The 24,934-nt window shown below is 40.4% G+C and overlaps 1 protein-coding gene across 6 annotated transcripts in view; it reads right to left on the reverse strand.

Moving 5' to 3' along the window:
* VCL (vinculin) overlaps positions 1–24,934 on the reverse strand; it is a 96,153-nt gene that overhangs the window by 7,980 nt on the left and 63,239 nt on the right. For 4 of the 6 annotated variants that reach the window (XM_045842221.1, XM_045842223.1, XM_045842226.1 and 1 more), the window contains exons 7-18: positions 21,078–21,171; positions 20,122–20,269; positions 17,239–17,392; positions 16,299–16,474; positions 14,218–14,408; positions 12,585–12,784; positions 11,307–11,435; positions 7,923–8,072; positions 6,185–6,293; positions 4,773–5,075; positions 3,438–3,562; positions 1,978–2,163 (exon numbers count right to left, since the gene is read on the reverse strand). In XM_045842221.1, coding sequence (XP_045698177.1) covers positions 1,978–2,163; positions 3,438–3,562; positions 4,773–5,075; positions 6,185–6,293; positions 7,923–8,072; positions 11,307–11,435; positions 12,585–12,784; positions 14,218–14,408; positions 16,299–16,474; positions 17,239–17,392; positions 20,122–20,269; positions 21,078–21,171 — 1,965 coding nt within the window. The remainder of the gene's footprint in view (positions 1–1,977; positions 2,164–3,437; positions 3,563–4,772; positions 5,076–6,184; positions 6,294–7,922; positions 8,073–11,306; positions 11,436–12,584; positions 12,785–14,217; positions 14,409–16,298; positions 16,475–17,238; positions 17,393–20,121; positions 20,270–21,077; positions 21,172–24,934) is intronic. The other 2 variants (XM_045842222.1, XM_045842224.1) reach the window with 1 other exon arrangement.

Genomic DNA, 24,934 nt, shown 5'->3' on the forward strand with positions numbered 1-24,934 from the left:
CTAGGTCTTCAGAGACAATGCTTCCACAGTCTCACGTTGCGTCCACTGATGGTACTGACTCAGAAAGCTGTTCTTTGGGTACAGCCTAAATCTCTCCTGCTGCAAAATTGGCTTCTCACTCCCCCCAACACTCAATTTACATATTTCACAGATAAGACAATACATGGACTTTGGCAACTGACCCAGGCTGATCTCAGAGGAGGAGCACAAAATTGGTGCCCATGAGAGAACAGGACTCGGGCGGGGGGGGGGGGCGGGGCGGAGACCCGTGGATGAATTTACTACCAGGGACAGGAATTCTGAAAGGCCAGGGGAGGAGGCAGAGAGAACAGATGCTGACAGATGCTGATGTCACACACACTCGTGTGACAAACAGTGAGCCTGGATTCATTGGATCCAACATTTCTAACAACAGGAAGTAGGAGTTTGTGTGGAACTTTAGTTGAGGTTGCTGTCACTCCAAAAAGTCTTACCCTGCACAGGAAACCTGTCTCTAAAAGGTGATGACAAAGTGGGAAGATATGAGGGCAAAACGTGGGTTCAATTACCATTCAAATCCTTTCACCTAAACTCTTGTCTCAACCAGGATTCGTCATCCCCAGGCCTTAGAGGACAGACCAGCTCACTGTTGCTGGGGTTTAGAGCCCCAAAGTGTATGAAGACAGATAAACAGACACACAAATACATACCACTGCCACCCAAACACACACGGTTCAAGAAGCTCCTGAATTCTCAGAGCTCAAAGTCAGCAATCTCCTGATGCTCCAAACCTCTGAGACAGCCAACCCTGAGGACTTCTGGCCACAAATGGCTCAGTGCAATACATATGAGGGCCAGTATTGTCCACCCCCAAGTTTTATCTTTATCTTTATAATTCATGTATGTTTTGTCTTCTGTTGCACAATATATCTGGGTTTAATGTGATGTGATTTAAATTCCCTTGAAAATCTTTGAGTAAAACCAACCTTCCTGGCCACCCTCAACCCACTCCCCACGTGTACTGGGGCTCTGCAACTGGCACCAGGGGTGTGCAAGCCCCAGATGCAGAGGTGCAATTACAAATAATTCCATGGGTCAGGTCCAACCAACACCAGCAAGGTCATCATTCCTTCACAGAACCTGGGCTCAGAGCTAACCATTCAGAAAAATGTAGAATTAAAAATCCAGCCTGAAAAAACCAAGATCGACTGCATGTGCAGAAAGACCCTGCGGAACTACAATCAACACAAGAACTCGAGCTGGCTACGGGCGTGAAAAGAATGAAGACAAAGAGATGGTGGGAGTAAAGATCCAGGGTCACATTAGAAAGAGTTTAAAACTGAGTTAGAACTGCATTTCACTGCAAAGTCAGCAATAACATTTAGCTCTTATTTAGGAAAGCTACCACTGACTTTTCAGGACTCTGGGGGAAAGAGGCAAAAGTTATTCACAGAGCATGACTGCTGTAGCATCCAAATTTTCACCAACCATATTAATATTTATACTTTCAGGTTTGCTGAGCTGGAATTAGCCTGGAGCTGTCTTGAGTTGAGGGGCAAGATGATTTTGAGAAAAGAACATGGCTTCTAAGACAGAAGCTACTTGCTTCTATGAAAAAACAGAGAAAATGTAAACATTTCATCTAGCTATGGCAGAGTGCACAGAAGACAGTTTCGTGTTCAGAGAGCTGATAATTAGAGAGAGAGCACCTAGGAAACAAAAGCAATTTCTAAAAGACCCCAAATGTCCAGGGTGCGGCATCTGACACTCTAACGGACAGAATTCTCCTCTCAAACACAGGCACCCTAGCTCTCACTTCTGCTGCTAGGAGAAACCATCAAGCACCAGGAGCATCTCAAGAAACTGCAACTAAGAAGAGGATCATAGCATTAGCACAGGAACCAAAACAGAGAAGGGTGACTTTCCAAATAGAGTCTTCTTCCTGGGTATCATGTACAGTTCTTCATTCCTTCTCAACAAGAAAACTTCATTACTTACCTTGCTGGACCATTTGCGAGCTTCATCATGGAGCTGCCTGGCAGCCATCATCATTGGCTGGTTAATTGCCTCCCCAGCTTTCTGCTCAGGGAACTCTTCATCCTTCTCCTCTGGGGGTGGGGGTCTGGGAGGAGGAACCTCACCCTCCGGCAGGGGTGGTTTGGGAGGAGCAAGCTCATCTGTCAGCTAAGAAAGAATTACCAGGTTGTAAGGAAAGCCCTAGCAACTACTCCCCCCTGGAATTCTTTCCTTTCCTCCAAAAAGCATCCCCAGCGAAGCCACCCACGTTCGCTCCACATAAGACCACCCACACTGAGCACAGCGACGCCTGCTTCAATCTCAACAGAAGCATATTTTCTTTCTTGTTTTCTCCACAAAAAGCTAGCAGCTACTGTTCTGGACATATCCCAGGGAGGCATGCACAGCACCACCAGGCCAAGGATTCTCAAAGATGTAGGTTCTGGCTGACTCTGCTGACTCTGCTGAGGGGAAGCTGCAGAGACAGGTGACTTCTCCTCAGACACTCAGGGGCAGCTAGACCAAACGACTTCCTAACTCTTAACTGTCATGACTCTATTGATCACATAAGGAGCCATCCGAAAGGAGCCATCTCCATGGCCCTAACCACCCACCCAACAATCCAGCTGGAAGGAATCAGATGCAGCGTTGGAGGCTGGGGAGGCACTGTTCCTTAGCTATGGGTACAGTGACCCAATTTTGTCCTAACCCAACTTAGAAACTTACATTTTTTACTGACATTAAATACGGGAAAGTAAATCAAATTATTACCTTGATTAAACTACTCCCAAAATCAAGCTATTTTCAGTACAATTAGAATAAATGTATGAGAATCATCACTATTTCTGATTCTAGAATTTGCATCTATAAGATATTGCCCATCTAGCCTCCTCCTAAAGCAATTATCCATAGAAAAATTAATTCATGGTACTTTGGGGGTGGGAGGCGCAACAAAAGATTTTTAATTATAGATGGGGGAAAACCTTAAAAATAAAGATTGTATTGCTTTTATTACTAAAAAAAGTAAAGGAACAAAGAACCTACATAAGATTCTAAAAACCTCAGTTTTGCCATTATCATCCGGGCACAGATAATCACACCTGGGGCTGTGCAGATGTTTTCCACACTCCTCACTAACTCTCCCCACTAACTCCAGTTAACGCAGCCACACTTACCAAAGCCAGATCCTCTGCTCCAGCCACTCCTCAGCACAGCGGGCCAACACCCAGAGCCCCACCTACCCAGCACGCACCACATAGAAGCACTGGATTAGGACTCCGGGAGATTTAGGAATGAAAATCAAGTTGTGCCTCTGACTAAGATTCAAGTAAAAGCTAAACAAAGGCACCCGGTGATTGAGACTCCAGAACACAATCTACCTTTCTCTTGCTACAGTCCCACACCCTGCTGCTCACTTCCCCCACCTGTCTGAGTTTACTTACCCGGAGCTGTTCAAGGTCTGGCGGAGGAGGTGGGAAGTCAGGCTCCTGAGGTTGGAATGCTTCTCTGACCTTGGCCACAGCTCCCAGGATCCGATATCCCGAGTCCAGGAAGCTCTTTTGCAGGCCTAAACACAAGAAGCCCTCACTTTCAGCTGGGCGGGTCAGTGCCCTGGAGCACTGTCTGTCCAGCAAAAGAACTGGTTTCCATTAACAAAAGGTGGATGTGAAGCTGCCAGTAAGCAACACAGGCTGCAACTAAAGGGGAAGGGAGGTGAGGCAAGGCTGACGCCCTGGGGCCTCAGAAGAGTCCGAAGTGTCACCAACAGCTGTTCCCTGCAGTGTTCAGGATGCCTTCTCACCCGCACAACTAATAAGTACTCAGGACATTCCTGGGCGTGAGCACTTTGGGCTCAGCTGGTGTTCATCACTCCTCTCACAGATAAGTCTGCCCAGCTCAGCACAGGGAGATGTCAATGTCAGATTGAGCACACACTCCCTGGACTACTTCTCACCTTTCTTCCTACTCCTTTGCTGCACTTGGCATTCAGCCTATTAACCCCTATGCAGAGTTGCTACTGCTGTGTCCAATTATCCGGATTCAGGAATCTACTCAAACTATTAGAAACTCCCATTAGGAAAGAGCATGTCCTTAGTGAGGATGGGTTGAGGATACTAGCATGATTCTGCCTGGGCTAGGGATGAGTCAGGTAGCTCCTCCTTCCCGCTCTCACATATGGGTGAGATTGTGCTCAGACAAGGCTAGCGTTGGATGCTCAGAACAAAAGGGAATTCAGATGTTTCCAACCGGAGTGGTGGTAACATCTTTAGTAGTGCTGAAAATGTGATAAAATTTAACTACAGAAAACCCAGACTTTTTGGTGTAGAACCAAGACACCCAAAGGTCAACTTAAACCCTCCACATTTGACAGAAATAGATAATGTTTTACAGAGAAAAGACATTTTAAGAAAAGCAGAAGTTATGCCAGTTACATAAGCTAAACAGTTGGTAGATTGGTAATCATGCATCTTTTGAGAAATTTCCAAAATAATGACTAAACTGGGCCAGAAGCTATGTTAGTCAAGCAACATTAGCAAGTGCAGAGAAGTTGGTCCAGAGAAACTAACTTACAAAAAACCTGCCAATATTGCAGAAAACATTCTGTCCAATATTATGTTGGACAGAAAAAGATTGATCTAGCACCCTCAGCTAAGTATCTGTAGTTTTTGCTCCCAGACTTTGTACATGGTGGTTGTGGGGAGCATATTCTCTCGCCGCCCTGTCAGCTTCCTGAATTAACCTCTCAGCTGAGGTGAGCCACACCATGCATTGCTTACCAGGGTCGGAAATGTTTCCAGCCACCGCCTTTGCATCCATCACCATTGGGGAGATGGTTTTGCTCAGTTCATCAGAGGCGGCTTTCACAGCCTCACGGAACTTGGGATCCTCAGAGTTCTCCACCTCCCGCTTAGCCACCAGCAGGATGCGGTTGGCCCGGCGAGCAATGCTGGTTGCCCCAGCGACCAGCATCTGAGGCTGAATGTTGGCCATGGCTACTTTGCACTTGTCCAGGTCTTTTTTAATTGCTTCTTCAGAAGCATCCAACAGAGATTTGGTATCAATGGCTTCGTCCACCAGCCCTGTCAGGAGAATAGAAATGGAATTTAGTTCCCATTTTAAAGAACAGAGACTCCAAAACCCTGTTGTCCAAGTTTCTTATGTGCAAGTACAATACCCAGAATTCTCTCCTTCAGCTCAAAGTCCTTCTTACACAATCAAAGGCTTCCAGGTGAATACCACAGTAAAAAAGGAGAAGAAAAAGAAGGAGCAGCTGCCCAGGAGGCCACACAGACTCACAGCATTTATACCAGCAGTGGTCGCTGGCCTCCTTCTCTCTACCACAGACAACCAGAACTGCATCAGCATCAGGAGGAAGCAAGGATTACGTCTGAAACCTTCACCACGCTATCTGTTAATAACATTTTCTCCCTTCCCATCTTACTCCCCAGCCATCTGTTGCTTGTTGGCAGCTTGTAGTGGCCAAGATGAGCCACGCGGAGGACTCCAATAACCCTCACAGCCTGCTTCTTGTTTCTGTTACCTCTCTTCAGGCACCTCAGGAGCTCCACTTTCATCTCTGGCGGCTGCGGACCCCTGTCATAGCAGGTGCTGCAGGGAAGCCGGAGAGCCTACATTCTCGTTTCTTCCCTTCTCACCTATCCCTCCCTTCACAGAGAATGAAGAAGATTCGGAGGTGCCACTTCAACTGCACAGACACGGTTTGTAGGTGGTTGGTTTCTTTTTTTTTTAACTACGTAGTTGATAAGTTGGAGGAAACTCTGAGACAAGTTGTATTAAATGGTAGCTATTGTGGTTCCTTGAAATGTGAACCCACTGAAAATGACAGGGACACTCACTGTGTCCACAAACACCGCCTCCCTGCCTCTGAAACCAAACTCTGGCTCAGGCTGAGCAAAGACACTATTCAAAGAGAAGATAGGAGCTGTAACAATGAACATCACACCCGGAGGGCGGCATTAAAATAAAAGAGACTCAAAGAGCCTCTCTTCAGACAAAGTTGCAAGGCTTGAATGAGAAGCCGCCACTGCTCAGCAGCCTTAATCAGCGCCAAGTACACTGTCGAGCACATGACCGTCCCTTTATCCAATTACAGCTGAGTAACATAACCAGTCCTGCTCGGGTTTCTCGAACTCCATGGATGAGACAGGAACTTCGCACACAACTCTACCTGTCATTTTTTCAACATTATCAATCCACTGGTTCTTCATGGTCTCAAAATGTTCATAAGCGGCTTGGTTTCCAGGATTCCTAAGTAGGATGCGAGCAGCTGAGACAACCTGGCGATGACAAAGCAAACTTTAAACACCAGAGCACTCCGCCACTCAAATACAAGCCTTCAGGGAAGCTTTCTACTTTCTACCTACAGATGGCACCATAAGGCCAAAAATCAACAAGTCTCTGTTCAGACTGAACACACTAGGTTTGGTCTCAGAAATAGATCCCCAGAATGGGCCCTGCCAAAAGGTTTTACGGTCATGGCCTTGTTTTAAGAAGGTAAAAAATAACAAAGTAAATGGGTATTCACTTGATACTTCAGAATATATAAAAAATGCTATATACTAAGTCCTTGGTGTCAAGTCATCCACCTTTAAAAAAAATCACCACTGAAAAGATACTAAAAGCTACTCAAAATTCATTTATGAATATTTTAAAAAGTGTCTACAGTTAACAAAGTGCTTTTACAACTATTATCTTACTAAATCTTCACAACCCTGTGATAGAGACAGATCAAGTAATTTCTCCAGTTTACAGCTGCAAAAACCAAGGCTCAGAAAATTTAAGCAATTTGATCAAGAAGTCCCACTTAGTCACCCACAGCCCCTGGGGAAGGGATTAACATTTACTGAGTATTTATCTGGTGAGTTACAGGCTGTGCATTCATCTGCTTAATCGTCCAAACAACCCCTTAGGAAGGCATTACCTCCACAGTACAGATAAGGAAACCTGAGGTCACAGATTTCATACCCAGACCCGTCTCCAAAGTCCCTGCTTCAAAGTCCATAGTCCATGTCTTAAGTTAAGTTTTCTGTTTCTCTTTTTGAGAAATCTTAATTTTATACAGAAAACCTATGCTTTATATTCCACATTTCATGGAAGTTTTTAAAGCAAGATAGACGTTCATTTTATGGAAGACTTTTCAGGAAGTTGGGTAAGTGTGACTTTTCAGGTGAATCAAACTTGTTAACATGCCATTTGGGCAAAAGTGAACAATTAAGAGATGTGCTTATTTCCCTGTCTCTCCCTGCAAGTTCCTACCAAAGCCAATCACAGGTTTGTAAAGCCCGGCATGGTTCCTAATGTGTCAGAGGCACTCAAGGAGGTATCTGCTGAGTAAATGAATGAAAAAATAATGAATTTTCTATAATTTGATTAGAAGAAATACACAAACATCAAACTAAATGATCTTGAACTAGTATTTTTAAGAACACTTATCACCTGTTAGAACTTTACTTCCTATCCAATTTGTTTTCTTTTGTCCGCACTCTTCCAGCATACTACTCACAGTATACTAGTTATCTTGGCTAGTTAGTTAAGTAGAAAGAAAATGAGTTACGGACACAAATGACTTAAAAAAAGAAAAAAACCCACCCTCAAAGGGATGTGGGAAAAGGCATAAGCTCTAAAATCAAAACAAAGTAAGCTCATCCAAATATTTCCCTGAATGTGTGTGTGGGGGGAGGGGGGGGGCACTTATTAGTTTTTTTCTACTTTCAAAACTAATTTATTGTCATTGTAAAAAACCCAAGCAATACAAAAGCAATCTTGACACTAAGGGTATGTGTGTTTTATTCATGACATCTTACACTACGTGTTCAAAAACGTACAGAAACAGTTCTGTAATTAATCTTCTTTACTGAATACCACATGGTGAGGGCTGAAATGGTGAAAAGGAAGCAAAACCCAACCTGGGGTGTGAGTTCTCGGGCTGTCTTCACTGAAGCCTGAATTCCTTCCACTGTTGATTTGTTAGCAGTTCCAACAGCAGCCGCCTTCTCAGCCGTGGCACCGAGCCTTCCTGAATGGTTCTCAAAGTTAGCTGCCCTCTCATCAAATACCTTGAGGGAAAACAAAGACAGTAAAAAAATGTATGTAAATAAAATGGTTCTGGCAGCCTAAGAAAAAGTCTCTCTTTATGCAGAGGCAGCAACCACTGGAGCAAAGGCTTCAGAGATGACATCAACCCCTAGTCAGTAAAACAACAGTCAAACACCAAGTCTGGGCCTTGCCATCTCACATACCCTTGGATTTCAGTTCAACTAGTGCTTACCAAGTGCAAACAGGACATTTGACTCTGTGTAGTCTGTAATAAGAGTTCACAGAATGTAAACACTTAATCCCCATTCTCAAAAGGCTTATCCTAGTTTAATGCATACACAAACCTACTCCAGGCTCCAGGGCAGGTTGCTGGGTACATTAAAAGCCAAGAATATCCAGAATCCTAAACAGAGCTACAGCCTCCTCAGGACAGCATCCCATGTATCCAACTAGCATTAATGCTACAGAAACTCTGCCCCCAGCATCCACAGGAAAAAACCATAGCTGGTGCCCACAACCAGGCCTGACACAGGGGTGAGGATGGCTGACTTTTATTATTCCAAATGCAAAACCATCTACCAAATTGTTCATTCAGCCCTCGAACTTTTAAAATGTTAACTTTCCTTTTTGACATGGATATTATGCAAGGTTGCTTACCATGAAGGGGATGGTTTAACTTAGATAAAATGACAAAAGATCTTCTGTCATTGGTTTGGATAACATTACTGGAATTAATGCTTGAAAAAGCAACATATTCTGAACAGCACTGCATCAGATTAATACTATATATACACACAGAGCATGTCAGAAATTGCCCAGCAGAATCCATCCTCTCCTTTCCTTCCCCTGAGGGTCTACCCTCCCATACCTGGAAAGTAGTTTTGGTTCTGGCAGACAATCTCCAAAGGTCTCTTGGTTCAAGAACAGGCTCCAATCTCATTGCCAGGGTTCTGGGTTTACCCACTCAGGTCTCTTCCCCACTCTGCCTCTTGTTTAGACTCACCTACCTGGGTATCTTGCCATTTAATGCTCAGAATCTCTGTCTAAATCTCTGACCCCCTAGTCTCTTCCACCTGGCCTCAGTCCTTGTTTCTTTCCTTGGCTGCCCTCCCACACTCTGGATTTACAGGGCTTTGGCCAAACTTGGTTGATCACCTCCATCCCAGCCCACATCTGCTTCTCCCTCTGATTAAATTAACTGCTTGACTTGCTGTTCTTGTCACTCAATCAAAATTCACCCAGCACCAACCATGTGCCAGACACTGAAGTAGGTGCTAAAGATACAAAGATGGATATGACAAAATGTCTGCATCCCAAGGAGCTCACAGTCTAGTGGAGTAAAAAAGGCCCACAAACAGATATTCATAATCGAGTGTGCTATGTGCCATAATAAAGCTAAGCACTGATATCATAGGAGCCAAAGGAAAGGCATTTAACCAGAAAGTAAAGGATAATGGGATAAATGGGAATTAACTGAAAAAGAAGAAAGAAGATAATTAGGCAGAGAGACAGAAAGAAGGGAGAAAAGACAGAGTATGCAGGAAACTACAAGCAATTAAGCATTACTGTGCAGGTTCTGCAAGGCCGAAGGTTTGTAGGAAACGGGTATAGAGAGAGTATTAGAAGAAGCCAGATCAGAGCGCTGGCTTTCCCCCAACTGAAGGGTTTAAGCAGGAAAATATCAGGGTCAGATCTGTATATTTATTTTATTGGTGGCCTAGGGACAGATGCAACGAAGACCAACCAGAACTGAAAGGTCAGTCATACAGGCAGCAGGGAACAAGGTTCAGAACTAGAGCTGTGGCAACATGAATGGAAAATGGAAAGGATTCAAGAAATATTTGTGAAATCAAAGTAGCCTGCCGTAATTTATTGATGTGGAAAGATGAAGGGAAGGAAACAATCAATGGTGACTCGTAAATTTCCAAGGAAGAGAGAACAGAAGGATAATGTGCTGAGATACCTATGAGACATCTAGATGGAGAGGACCAGCACAAAGTTCAATCTACCAGCATGAAACTCAGAGATGTCTGAAATTAAAAAAAAAAATTATAAAGCATCCCAGCCTAAAGGGGACCATGAGTTGAACTGCCTAGTAACCTAGGCTAGAGAAAAAAATGGGGGCCATTAACAAATAAAAATAACACAAAACTTCACCCACCAGATCTACACTGTCTTGGGTACGTACTGAACCCTTTTCCTTTGCTGCCAGCACTAGAGAGGCTGGAACCAAATACTTGCTTTCCTAGATTCCTTTGCATCTGCGGTAGCCATGTGACAGAGTTCTAGCCAATGAGACAAAAGCAAAAGTCTCCTGGAAGATTTCTGGGAAAGGCCTTCCTTTCTTTTCTTCCATTCATTCATTACCAACTTTGTGCCAGGCATTGTTCTAAGAACTGGGAATAAAGTAATGACAAAACAAGTACCTTCCCACATGGAATTTCATGCTAATGTGAGGGAGACAAACAAAAAAATGAGGCAAATGTGTCAAATGTTGACAAACACTAAGAAAAGCAGGATATAAAGATTAGGAAATCCCTGGGAGTAATAGTGGGGTTGCTACTGTAGGTGATGACCCAAAAGTGACATTTCAGTAGGGAGCTGAAAAAAAGTGAATGCATAATACATACAGTTATCTATGTAGGAAGACCAGAGAGAACAAAATACAAGGGCTCCAAGGTTAGAATATGTGAACATGAACAAGGAATACTGGGGATATGAGGCAAGGAGGTCATCCTACACAGAAGAGCATGAGAGAGAAGAGTGGTCCCCATGAGGTCAGAGTAGATGGGAGACCAGGTACAGTGCTCAAGCTGCCTGGACTGACTCACACCAGCTCAGCAAAACCAATGTGCCCACCTCTTCCCAACTCTGCTTCCAGTGACATTTTGCAACAGCCACAATGGGAGTGTTTACAGCATGGAAACCAACAAACATTACAAATCAGGGTTTTCTGTTTTGGGAGGCTTTTTCCAGGAGAACTAGTCTACCAGCACATCACCGACCCTTCTGTTCTAAGGACTCTGGTCTCACTCTGGGTCAGGGCAAGACACTCTTAACTGATACAGTTGGTGACTGAAAGAAGAGGTGGCAGGGCCCTACCTCTTCTATCCTCCACCCTTCACCCACAGCATCCCAACCTGATGCCCACTGTAATCACATTTTACCTTTACAGACGAATAAATAATTAATAAATAAGTGTATGTGTGTGCATGGTTAACCAACAGAAGAAATGGAAGACCTCAGGTACCCACCTCTTCCCTATTGGGTGCATCAGGAGGTGCAGTGGCCGCCACTGCCAACAGCTTGATGGGAGTTGTGGTATCGCTGAAAACATCTGACACCTCCTGAGTCATAGCCTCCTGCATCTGGGCTTTCAGATCCTTAAAAACATCGTTTACAAATGAAAATTTCCAAAATTATCTAAAAAGCACATCTGCCATTATCTTCACTTTACTGGCACATTCATTCATTCATTCATTTAATCTTTTATTCAATAAACATCTGTTGAGTATGAACTATATACTGAGCTAGCATGGAACAAGTATTAAGATATGAATCCTGCCCTCTATGCTATTAGTATCTAGTAGAAGAGGTGAAACATGATCCACATTTTCCTGGCAACTGTTCTACTCCATCAAGAAATCTTACTTCCTTTCTTGGTGGCCTCTAAGAAATGATACTGAGAATCACGGAGTTGAACCCTAAAAAGACCCTGAGAGAGACAGACTTCCCCACCATCCCCAACGCTGGAGGGGCCCAGAAACAACCACAGGGACTATGAAGATTGTGTGGCGGAGGCAGTGTCAGGTTTCTACACATTTTCTTATATCAAGAGGAAAGAAATCAAGAATGGGGATTTCTTATGTTTTTACAATTGAGTTTCTAGAAAAACTTGATAACCAATATATGTACCCATTTCTTTAACATGCTCTAAAGCATAGAATTCTTAGATATCATCAAAAGCTCTTTTCCCTAGTTATCACACTCAGCCCAATCTAAGTTTTCTGCATCAGTCAAAGAAGTCTCAATCACCCCCAGTTTCTCAAGATGGGTGGCATGTACTGGCTGGTGATACCCGAGGTGATTTTAGGTGTGATAGAGAAAAATGTTTTTATTTAATGATTATGTGTTTCTTTTTAAAGAATGTTAGAGAAAATACAAGTAGCTCATGAAGCTCATGATGTCAGGATTATTTGAAAGTTTTCTTTTAAATAAATTTACTCATTTAAAAAAGGAGCCCATTTGAAGGTAAACAGGGACTAAACAGTACAGGCAATACATGGAGAAAGCAAATATCATGAATAGCTCTCAGCTGAGTAAAACAGGAGACACAGCTTGAGCTGTCACACAGGGTGCTGTCACACACTTGTAAGCTTTTTCCCAGGAAGCTCTGAATTTCCTTATATCCTTAGGCACATTCTTTTCACTTTTCCTAGACTAAAAAATTATGTATGTAAAAAAACTCTCCATCCCTAATTTTTCAATAAATAAACACAAGGAATGTACTGATATGCATGCTTGAGTTCTACCTTTAAGGAGTCTTGGAGCTGAGATGCCAGTGCTCTCGCCTGAGGACTTTCCCCTTCCCCTCGGGCAGCCAGGTCAGCGAGCTGGGCTGTCAGCTGGTCCACTCTGTCACACTTTGCAAGAAGATCTTGGCGGTAAGGCCCCATCATGACATTAGCCAAACGATGCCCTTCAGCCACAAGCCCCCGGATGGCAGCCTGACCTGGACCAGGAGGGAAACACTGAAACTCACTAAGACCTGGCAAAGGCAACTGCAGTGCCACCTGCTAAGTTGTTTTTATTTTTTTTAAGACTAATATTTAGTGACCTTTTCCCCCCAGCAACAGAAAAAAATTGAGGTGATATAGAAAAGTATAAATAATAAATAAAACTACCCACAATCCCATCACTCACAGTGATATATTTGTGCTCCTAGTCTTTTTTAATGCACTGCATGCACATATGCATTTCATATTCATTCTCCTTTACAAAATTAGAGTCCTACTATATTTTTATTCTTGCCTCTTTTTACTGAACATGAGCATTCTTCCACATCACTAGATATTCTTCAAAACTTAAGATCTATAATATGTGTAATATTTTATAATTCTAACCATAATTATTTACTTATTATTTAACATTTACTCTGTTTATATACATCTCTAATTAGAATAAATTCCTGGAAGTCAGATTGCTGAGTCAATGAGTATGAACTTATTTAAAGCTCTTGACACATAATACAAAACTGACATTCAGAAAGTTTGGTTTTACCAATTTACTCTTTTACCAGTAAATTATACATCTGCTTGATCCCCCCGAGACTGGGAATCACCAATTAAAAAATTTATCTTTTTATCCAATGAATACAGCAAATATTCATCTGAATGAAGTAAACAGCTCTTTCAACCTCGGCAGCCTTGCTGTCATAATATGACCTAAATTCTTATAGATTCATTCCTAAAATCTCCCAAAAGTGAAAATTTTAGGTTATTAACTCTACTAGTGACTGCATGATGCAGCCCTCCCAAGTCAAAATAACCTTGGTAGTTAAGCGTCATTTACTATGTTCAAAAATGGTATTTAGCCCTGACTGGTGTGGCTCAGTGGGTTGGGCATCGTCCCACACACCAAAAGGTGGCCAGTTTGATTCCCAGTCAGGGCACATGCCTGGGTTGTGGGCCAGGTCCCCAGGATGGAGGCATGAAAGAGGCAGCCAACTAATGTTTCTCCTGCACACTGATGTTTCTTTCCCTCTCTTCCTCCCTCCCTTTCCCTCTCTCTAAAAATTAAATAAATAAATACAATCTTTTAGAGAATATATTTAAATGGGAACTTTCTAGGAACTCTAGGAACAGCAATATGATAATGGAAGTATACATAGACTCAAAGTAAGTAGTTCAAAGTTGCAATTCTAACCGGAGGACCTATCAATTTACCCACAGCAAAATCATTTATTCACTAACACTTCTTGATTAAATCACAGAAATCTCAGCTACATTTGGAAATGGAATCACACTGTAGAATGACTTACTCATCAGTGGCTAAAGAACGCCTTCTGCACTTAATTACAGATGATACAGGATCTCTATCAATAACTAATTTGCTTGTTGTCACTGAGCCCAGTTTAACAATGGTTAAGTGCAGTGATGGCCTTACCAACTCCCCGGTCATCCACTGTGGGGTTATCAATCCACCTCTGCGCTTGCTCAATCTTGCCCTCAAGGTGGACTGCTGCTTTGGCAGGCCTGCTGTTGGCCACAGCCCTGTTGGTTTTGGTCTGCAGGTTCTGCAGGGCAGTGGCCACCTGTTTGGCCAATGCCCGGGCCTCTGGGGAATCTCCTTTCCCCCTGCAGAGAAAAAAAACAACCTGTCACGCACAAATGCTATTTACACTGAGATGATTTAGTTGCTGATACAAATGCTAATAAGATGTCAAAGTGCTAATGATTATTACTTTGGTTTAAAAGAAGAACAGTTTATCTATTTGGCCCTTAAATAAGAAATTAATAATCTAAATTCAGGTAGCTTTGTCCAGTCAAGACATTAAATATAAGTTTAGATCAATCTAGCTCAATCAAGAACCATTTGGTAAGCTGAGCCCAATCACTTGTCACTAGGTTAGCGGACCTCACCAGCTTGATATCTCTGAACAAATCGTTTCCTGAGGCACTAGGTGGGCCCAAGGAGCCACGTGTACTGTGTAGTAGTAGTTAAAGTAGTTACAGTGGAACTAGTGGTAGTTAATAAAAAAATAACTTATAAAAAAGTTTGCTGTAAAACAGTATGCCTTGTTACACTGGAAGCAGCCTCATATATCTTTCCATTGTATCATTTCCTCTAGTGCTTCATTTAATCTCCTGTCATTTTGTACGGGAACGTGCTATACAGACTCATAGCCTAGGAGCAATGGGCGATACCAAATCGCCTAATGAGGCATTTCTGAAAACATATTCCCATCATTAAGCAGGGCATGACTGTGTGTGTGTGTGTATTTATACATATATATGTACGACACGGTAGTAGATCTGCTATATCACCATTACCACTAATTCCCTCCTTATCCTTTAGAAACACTAATGAGTGCCTGCTATGTAAATATATGGACTTCTGTTAGGGTGCTAATAGTCTCCAACTTTGAGTATTTTAAAATCTAATGAATGTAAATAGACTATAATAAGTGCTAATATTAATGAACATAGGCCTAGCTAGACAGACATTATATTTTACAAATGTCAAATTATGCATTTTCCTAGCAATTCAAAATTTTGGCCTAAAGCAGGGATCCCCAAGTGACTGAATAGGTCACTAATCTTGATACACAATCAAATTCCAGCTGTAACCTCAGTTCATCTCTACCACCACAGACTCCTGCCTAAAGTGTGTCTACCCTGCTCACACCCATTTCCTATTTCATGATCCTCGGCAAGAATTTGCTTTCTTAGCCAACACAAGAGTCGGCATAAGACCTGAAAGAACTCTAAGGTACCTCTCATTGCAAAGAGGCTAGGCACTCTCCCATGGAAGCACAGGAAGTGACACATGCAAGGTGAATGGAAAGCAGCAGCTCAGATATGGTTAACCCTGAAGAAGCAGCTGGAGGATGGAGGTAAGAAAAAAGCAACTTTTACTTTTGATGCTGAACTTATTCTTTCAGCATGTGCTGCAGGGTTGTTTTTTTTTTTAAGAGAGAAAAATATCTATCCAAAATAAAAAAAGCAACACTTCTTTCTTACATAATCAAAGTAGGTGCCACAAAAGCGTTTTAAGAGAAGCTGTGGTGAGGAGGCTGCATTTAAGGATCTCTTATCATTGCTACTTAAATAACTTTTCTTGGGAAGGAAGAAAGTATATTCATATGACTCCTCCCATTCTCTTCCCACCCCAGGAAATTTTCATAGCTACAGCCCAAAAATTATTTTCCTCATATACCTGGGAAATAGATATGTCACAAACAACGTAACAGAAAAAGTCCTAACTTAGAAATGAAGAATACAGATCTCAAAAAAGGAGTTCTTGCCATCCTAAATTAATTTAAAAACTATGTGATCAGCAATAAATCATTACACATCAATTGTATCAACGATAATACAGAGTAGTATCTGACTTAGTCATGTAACACAGAATCAGTGAGAATACAGTGAAAAGCATCATATATGCATGTAACCTACAGAATTTAACTATGTATGTGCTTAGGGAAAAAAGAAATTAAAGGGCAATTTAAGTGATTAAATACATACTGTCTTCGAAAATCTGCTAATTTAGACGTCAGAGCCGCTATTTCTCCAAGAGAACGTAAAATGTCATCTCTCTCTTTAGGATCATCACATAATTCTGCTATTTTTCGAGCCTCAGCCAAAGCCCCTCGAATCTGTTCCTCTCCTTCTGGTCCCCCATTTGGATCTGCAAGCCAATTCTATACAACAGAAATGGAAAAGCAGCACACCATGATCCACTTGTGAACCACATTATATTACACTTAATGTAATCAGAAATATTGCCAAAGTTATTACGAGGCACACCAGTAATCGGTTTGATAATGCTGACCCTTATTGTTTTACATACATTCTTAGCTCAGATAAAATCAAATCAATCCCTCCCTCATCTTTTAAAAAATAATTTTTTTCTTTCCCATTAGAATAAAATATCTTCACAAGCTTTATCTCATTTTTTAATTAGTCAGACCTGATTAATTCTTCAATTTCTCAAACATGTTTTTTTGTGTGTGAAATGAAATCATTTTACAGAACAGAAGTATCAGAAAATGTTAACCCTTTAACATTGCTATGACCAAATACAGTTGTGAATTCTGAGATGAATGGTTTTAATATACTGTAATCTATACCAGGAACTAGGATTCCATTGGTATTCAGTGCTTACTTTTAACTAATTGAATTATTTTTAAAAAGATGTTGATTTCAAAATATAAATATATATTGGTCTAAACCTGTGTTAGTAGGTGAGGTGTTAACATTGGTAGCTGTTGGAAATTAATCATCACTTAGAAACATCCTTTATCCACCCACAGTAGATGAGGGGGAGAAAGGAGGAGGCGGGAGGGAGAGGACAAGAGAGAGAGAGAGAAGGAAGGAGGAAGAGGGAGGAATAGTTTAAGGATATTTATGGAACATTTCTCTTTGTCTTTTATTTATCACCCCTTCTAAAAATCATCATTACTACCTGAGCAGCATCGATCTTCTTTGCAATGCTTTGCTTTGAGTTTGTCATGGCTTCCAGTTTGCGGGCTGCATTCTCCACCTTTGCTGTGAGCACATCCAGACCCTGAGACACCTGCTGGGCTTTCTGCATGGCCACGGGTGAGGCTCCCTGTCCTCTACTCAAAACAGGCAGATGCTGTTATTGCACTCTCTCAAATACTTAATAGCAAAATATTACTAAAAACACAATATATGTCGTTTCTATTAACACACTTGTCTTTTTCTTTTTCTCTAGTAAGTCTAAGATAGCACAAGAAAATACAGAGATAAACAAAACACAAAAGATTTGTGGAGCTGCATAACAACCCTTTTAAAGACCAGGCCTGCAGATTTTGGTAATAACGATTCGCCTCTTGGTGGGTATTACATAATCAAATCTAAACTTCATGGGGAAACTGTGCTTGTGATCTTATTGCTATGGAGGGTTTTGTTACCATAGTAATGTGTGCTTTAGAAATAAACAGCCCATTAGATTGTCTTATTTATGGGCAAGCATACTTTAAAACCATTTCAGGAGGCAGCATGCAGAGCTCACTGAAAGCACTACATAGTGGGGCCCAACAGATCTGTGTTCGAATCCTGGCTCCCGGTACCTGTGGAACCTTGTGACATTTAACCTCCTCAGGCTTTACCTCTTTATCTTATAAAATAAGGGGTGGGTATGTAATAATACTTGCCCTGCTTATCAAGTAAAGTAGCTTCAAAACACATACACACACACAAAACAACATATTTTGCTAATAAAGCAATACACATATATAACTAACTATTAATATATAACTATTATGTATATAGCTATTATATATGTAACATATATAATATAAAACTATTAATATTATTGAGTTGTCATTGTTATTATAATGAACCTAATGATAATCTTAAATATCTACCTTCCACTCCTATCACACGGTAACAAGAAACCATTGTTTCCAATCAAGTTTCTAAAGAACTAATTCCACTGTTTTCCTAAGAAGTGATATACTGCTGTCACTACAAAAAAAGTAATGTGAGTTGGTAGAACCTTGTTTTCCCTTTGTAGGCACTTTCCAACTCATAACAAAGTAAAAATTTCTGTCTTTATACCAGCTCAGATTTTGTCATCTACACAAACTGGTAAACTCAATGACAGGAGTCACAGATTTGTCATTTGATAGAATGGCATGGCTGATCATCCTAATCTGAGTTTCCAATTTTAGTATAAATTCCAAAACATCTTTGTTGCCCTTAATAACAGTGTGGATACATTGTTCATTTCCCTTTCCTCTTTTTAAATATATCTCTATTTTTTACCTACACCAATACTTTAGGTAATAAACTCAATATTTATTGCAAGGTATTTTCAAGGTATTTATACTTTTTACTTGTACTTGAGGCAGAGGAGTGGAAGATTTAGGAAACATACTTTTCATGATTTAATTTTCATTTCTCCTTCAAATCTAGTAAAAATGAGGAATCTTTTTGGTATAAGAGTCCAAAAACATTTATGGGCTACATAACTTTTCTCATTAAAAATTAAAAATTTCCTGAGTCCTATGCAGGGAAAATATATACGTGAAACCTAGAAACCGTACGTGACCGAGTAAGAGAATATCAATTAGGAAGTTGTTACTGAGTTTCAGCCATTAAAATGTTAAATAGCTGGGCATACTTAAGAAAGAAAAATGGAGATAGCTCTGGAATCTTTCATCATGAAAGGATATTGCAGGCTCCACTGTGAATGAGGCCCACAGCTGCTCATCTCTGTTCTAGTCTTTTCTCTTTAAAGATTAATGGTTGATCCCATAGACTGACTACCTCATTTTCTTGCTCAAATTCATCTTTCTCCAAACACACACAACTGTGTATTTGAGAATTCCAAGTGAAAACTGTCTCTACCACACTGTGAAAAAGCTGCAGACAAAAGAGCTGACAGTGAGAAATTAGAAGAGCCAAGAACCTCGTCAAACTGCACTGGCATTCCTCCCAATGGGAACAGGACTTCTTTTTGTCCGTTCTGCAAGTTCTTGCCATGTTTATGACAGGGGAGACTGCTGCACAGCAGGAGAAAAAGGCTCACTGAGTCCAATGAAATAACATTTATTTATGTTGTTCCTTATCCCCTTCAGGGTAGCTTCCAGGGCTACAATGAATCAATGAACCTCTGGAAATTGTATGGAATATTGTTTATATGCATCTTTTTAGTTAGAGATTCGTGGCTTTCATTGGATTGTAAAAATCATGTGGATCCAAAAAAGGCTAAGAACTTATCCTTTACAAACTGTATTCCTAAGTCTATCATGTTAATATATTGGAGACTGGGTGTAACAGCGTATAATATGTCAAAGAGAGTTTCTGAGGCCCGTGTGTATAGAGACCTTGTATATCCCCATTATCTCAAGGTATCTCATGATATTCTTAAAGCAAAATTAAACTTCATCTATACTAGTGTCTCACCTTACTTCAATTTTTCCCAATGTCCATAAAATCAGAATATTTTAGAACTTTGTAACTCTATGAATGAGTCCTACCCCCCAAAAAAAACCTGTATTATACTTAGTTTTCTTAATAGCAAACCATATATATTTAGTTTATAGGAAAAAAAAAGTTCTAAAAGCCAAAACTTGAAGAGAGTAAAGTATTAGGAAACCAAATGAATAATTATGAAACAAAAACTTAAAAGAGCCTGGAAATTACCAAGTTAAAGAAGGAAAAGTTCACTTCAATCTCCAAAGAATTAATAGAGTATAATGTCTATGTTGTCTATTAGTCAAAGACAACACAGTAAAATTACTAGACTTGCTCTCTGTCAGGAGTGAGATCCTACCGATTGTCACCCCCTGCTCTGGTGAGAGCAGAGGAACTTTACCTGGCTCGGAGGTCAGCCACTTGATCAGTCATCTGCCCTAGCATTTTGCAGGTTCCCAGGATCTCTCTTCGTTCTTTGCCTGCACAGAGTTCACCAACCTTTCCAGCTTCATCTAAGATCTGCCTGATGGCCTGCTCACCAGCATCCCCTAAAATAAAGAGATATTCAATATCTACATTGTTAATTATTTAGAGAGGATGCTTTACAAGTCATTTCACTCGTGAAGGAACAGATGAAAAAACGACAAGGTGAATAGAAGACAATACATCTGATAGCTAACAGTCAGGCAGTGCCCTTCCAACCTTAGGGTGAGGTTCCAACCACAGGCAGTGCTAAAAAAGATCCCCAGAACCACAGCCACGGGCAAGTAATAAGCAGCTTGTGGTAAGAATATGGATGATGAAAATAGGTTCTAACGATTTAACAGTACTCAGCACCTCCAGCCTTCTTTAGGCTTTTAACATTCATTCAAATGTTTATCTAAAATTGAACAAATATTAGATTAGAAAATCCTACCTCAATAACCTATTGGGTCTTCTTATCTTTATATAAGCTAACTTTGGTTTACAATTCTTATTGGTATCATTATTTGATCTGCTTAACTAAGTACTTGTTGACATAAGTGGAAATATGCCCAAAGGGAATAAAAGAAGAAGAGCTTTTATTCAAAATAATTACCTTTCTGATTCAGGGAAGATGTGAATCAAGAATTTTGCAAAGAATGCCCAGTTCAGCTTGGTTTATTTCTCCTCAATACAAGGTTATTAGTCTATGCCCTCCATTCTTTCAAAACCCAGTAATGTTTCAATTAGTCAAAACTAATTGAATGGTGTATGCTCCTACGCGTTGCAGTAGTTATCTCAGGATTATGAAATTCTGGGAAGATGTTTTTCTTTTGTGTGCTTTGTCATTAACTTTCTATTGTATCCACCAGAAAAGTAGAACCAGCCAGTTACCTGGGGAGGCACTGGGATCTCGGAGCCAGCCCTTGGCCTGGTTCAGTTTGGAGTCTATGGAGGCCAATGCTCTCTTCATGGCTTCAGTGTCCTTTTGAAGAGAAATATCAGTTATTTCCTTTTCAAAAACTGAGATACCATGATACAAAGTAAGACAGAGACGAAGTGATAGCATTGACATACAATAGAGCTAAGGTAGTCCTACAAAGCCTTAAAAATATTCTCATCACACCATAATGCTTATTTCAGCATCTCACATGCAAATATCTAGTTAATTCTATTGTTTCCTGATTTCTCTATTGCTAAACTGTAAAAACTGGTAAAATCGCTCAAGCCAAAAGATGTTTAATGTCTTCAGCAGGAAAAGCCCTGTTGTCACATGCCTTATTATCAGCCTTTCCACTAGTCCACATTCAACTACTGCAGCCCTGCCCAAGCCTGCCAGGTTTCAGGGAAGCTTCATCAGCACACGGTGCCACAAGTCACAGTTGGTTTACATCTTGCTTTGAAATACACACACACTGGGTAATGTTTCACTATGCTAAATTAATATAAAAAATTAGAATTGCTGGTTGGAAAAAAGAATAAAGATGTTAACTTAGCAATTTAGTTTTAATTCCACAAATAAACAATTAAATATAATATAAGAAAGTAGTATTTTTCTGCCCTTCCCTACCACTCCTCATCCTTGGTTCTCTTACCATCCCCAACCTGGAAGAAGACGCAGGATAAAATAAGCAGCCCTCAATGTATTGTTTACAATATGGTTCATAATAACTAACACAAAATTTGCATACAATCTCCCAGGATATAGTGTGAGAAGGTGAAACAACAGACTAGTCACTTTATATATATATATAAGATTTTATTTCTCTTTAGGGAGAGAGAAAAAGAGGGAGAGAAACATCCATGTGTGGTTGTCTCTCACACACCTCTAACTGGGGACCTGGCCTGCTACCCAGCCATGTGCCCTGACTAGGAATCAAACCAGCGACCTTTTGGTTCGCAGGCCAGCACTCAATCAATCCACTGAGCCACAGTAGTCAGGGCTAAAAATATACACATATATTTAGTAAAGTTTTTAAAATATAGAAAAATGCTGAAAACAATATATCCATAGGTAACCAATACCCACGTACCCATCCTCACAATTGACAAACTAGCCACCTGAATCTCTATTTAACACCTTAAAAGACAGTCCATCCCCTTTTGCTCTAGAAAACTGACTCTTACAGAGTCCATCCACCAAACTAGAGAATTAACCTCTGAAATTCTAGACAATACCCTACACATCCCTAACTTTTTTTCAATTTCCAGTCCTGCAAAGCTTGGGTTCTCAAAGGTGTTGTACCACTAGGTTTCCACACGAGGGCACCAGGATCCCCCTTCCAATTCCAGCAACTCCAGGCACAAGCACAAATAAGGGCCAGGAGCACTCAATGGCTTAAAAGGTCTGGACAGGACCCAGATCACAGCTTTTCCCAAGCACATATTCAACTTATAGAACGCTCAGCTTTGGATTCCTTCCTCCCCATCTATAAAGATTGTTCTCCTGTTGCAACACTGGTTTTCTAAGGCACTAAAGAGCAAATTCTCAGCCACAACTAAAGAGCAGTGAACTACTCTTACTAAAAAAAAAAAAATGAAAATAAAGCATTTTTGTCATCAAATTATATGTAATTATGGTAGCTATCTATCAGTAAAAGGCAGAGTGGTAAGAGGATCTGTTTCAAAAATCCGTTTGTGATTAGTACACGTAGACAGTGGATTTGATTCTCAAGTGGTTTAAATATCTGCTCCTCCTCTATCTTGTTCTACATTCACCTATACAGCAAACCTTGCCTTCAGAAGTAATACAAAGATCACTTTAGCTTAATTCCAAATAAGGATTCCAAGTCAATATCTTTTCAGAGTGTTTCAGGCAACTCTTAACCTCAGAAAGTTAGATAGCCTTTAGGGTCTACCACAAGTTACAGGACTTTGTCTAGAATCACATTAAAAAAAATTTCCTAAACTCTCACCTACGAAGTATGAGCACCCTTTGAAGAAGAAACTTATATCCATGTAAAAATACTTATTTTAAAATCTATTAATAACATTCTCTAACATACATATTTTCAGTGAAAAATAATATTTATTACATTTCAAAAATCTAAATTCAAGGAGACACCCAAGATCAGAAAACTCTTTAGCATCTACCCCAGCATTAAAGGCTACTTAGGAAGCAAACTTTAAGCATTTCCGGCATGTTAGGTTGTTTGAAGCATTTTTTTCCTTCAATGCTTCATTTTTAAATGTAATTTAATTTTACAAATTAAGAAACAGGGGCTCTGTCCTAAAAATCCAATTTGATCTGAGGTTTGTTGACATCAAACCCCATTATTTTCTATTAGGTGGAACTCAAGACTTTTTTTCTTTTACCAAAGAGAGTTGCCAAAGAATCCACTAACCTTCTGCAACAGTCAGTGTATCTCTGGCCTGGTCAGTTTGGGCTTCGGTTAACAATGCCCAGAAAATAAGCTCCAGAATCAAATTAATAACCCTCACTAACCTAAATGACTGCTTTTATTCTCCATTGCCCAAAAATTACTTCAAACACCATGGAAAAGCTGGCTTTGCTCTACTTAATATCCTCAAAAATCATTGCTTATTCTTCTCCCTAATAAAGTGGGACTGACTACCACACTTCAAGGAAAGAATCTAATTCACAGGAAGTGAGTAATTTACTCCTGAGTGAAGATGTGACGTCAAGAAGTTAAAATTAAGAGATGCTCATTTTCCCCTGAAAATAATCAATGACAAATTAAAATGAAGTTGCATTTTTAAACTGGGAATTTCAATTAGTTACCAAAGTTTTTACTAGAGTAAATTTTAGACAATTTTAGAGATTTAAAAGGTCACTGAAAGGGCTGCCTGAAATTCTTTCTAGAATGGGGCAAGTTGTAAATAATCATTTAAACACAATACATGTTAATGCCATATCTATTAAAAACAAAAATGTCTGTGGGAATGATTACTCTAGTCTCCTAAGAATCTCATATACACTTCTTTCAAAGAACGGTATTTATTTATGTGATTGGCAGAATTCTGTCGTAAGCAACATTAACAAGTATAGTAACACCATATGTGATATAAATGAATTCACTAAGCAACCAGAACTGTAAGTGACTATAAGATACAGTTATGAAGGGTAAAAATAATCATAACCGTTGTGGTCAATCATACTATGTACCACATAGCTTTATTAAACCTTGTCATGTAAATCTAAGTACCCAGAGTATAATGGGGGCATAACATAGGAGAGAAAAAAAATGGCACCTTCATATGAGTATTTTTCTTTGTAAAATCTCAAATACAGGAAAGAGAAAGTCCCCACCAACCTCTTCTCTGGGGTTTTTTTGGTTCTTTTTTTTTTTTTTTTTTAAGAGTGAGTGTATAATAGATCAGATCTAGTCATGTAGCTTTGGTGACAGCAGCCACAGATCTGGTCCTCTCCTCCTATAGCCCCTTTCACTGTAAAACTCTAGTGAGTTTGTGTTACAAATGAAAACCACAGTGCTTTGGCATTCTCCGCCACATACCAAAAGGTAGAAGAACAACCTAAAAGAACTCTGTTTTACATGCACTCCCAGGAACTGAAACAGTCCTGAAATTTGATATAAAGTTAGACCTAAGTAACACAGAATAATACTGGGAACCACTGAGTTCCTTTTATAGGCAATCAAGAGGAACTGTGAGGAAAAGTAAGGTCCTGCAATCACAGGCTCTTGAAAACTGTACTTATGGGACCAGGACCCCCTCTCTCTCATTGCCCAAGCTACTCTCCGTTTTTCCCAGGAACATCGCCCCCCCGCCTA

The sequence above is a fragment of the Phyllostomus hastatus genome, unplaced genomic scaffold (assembly GCF_019186645.2).
Source record: "Phyllostomus hastatus isolate PE091 unplaced genomic scaffold, TTU_PhHast_1.1 phas_contig_38, whole genome shotgun sequence".
In the NCBI taxonomy this organism is placed as follows: domain Eukaryota; kingdom Metazoa; phylum Chordata; class Mammalia; order Chiroptera; family Phyllostomidae; genus Phyllostomus; species Phyllostomus hastatus.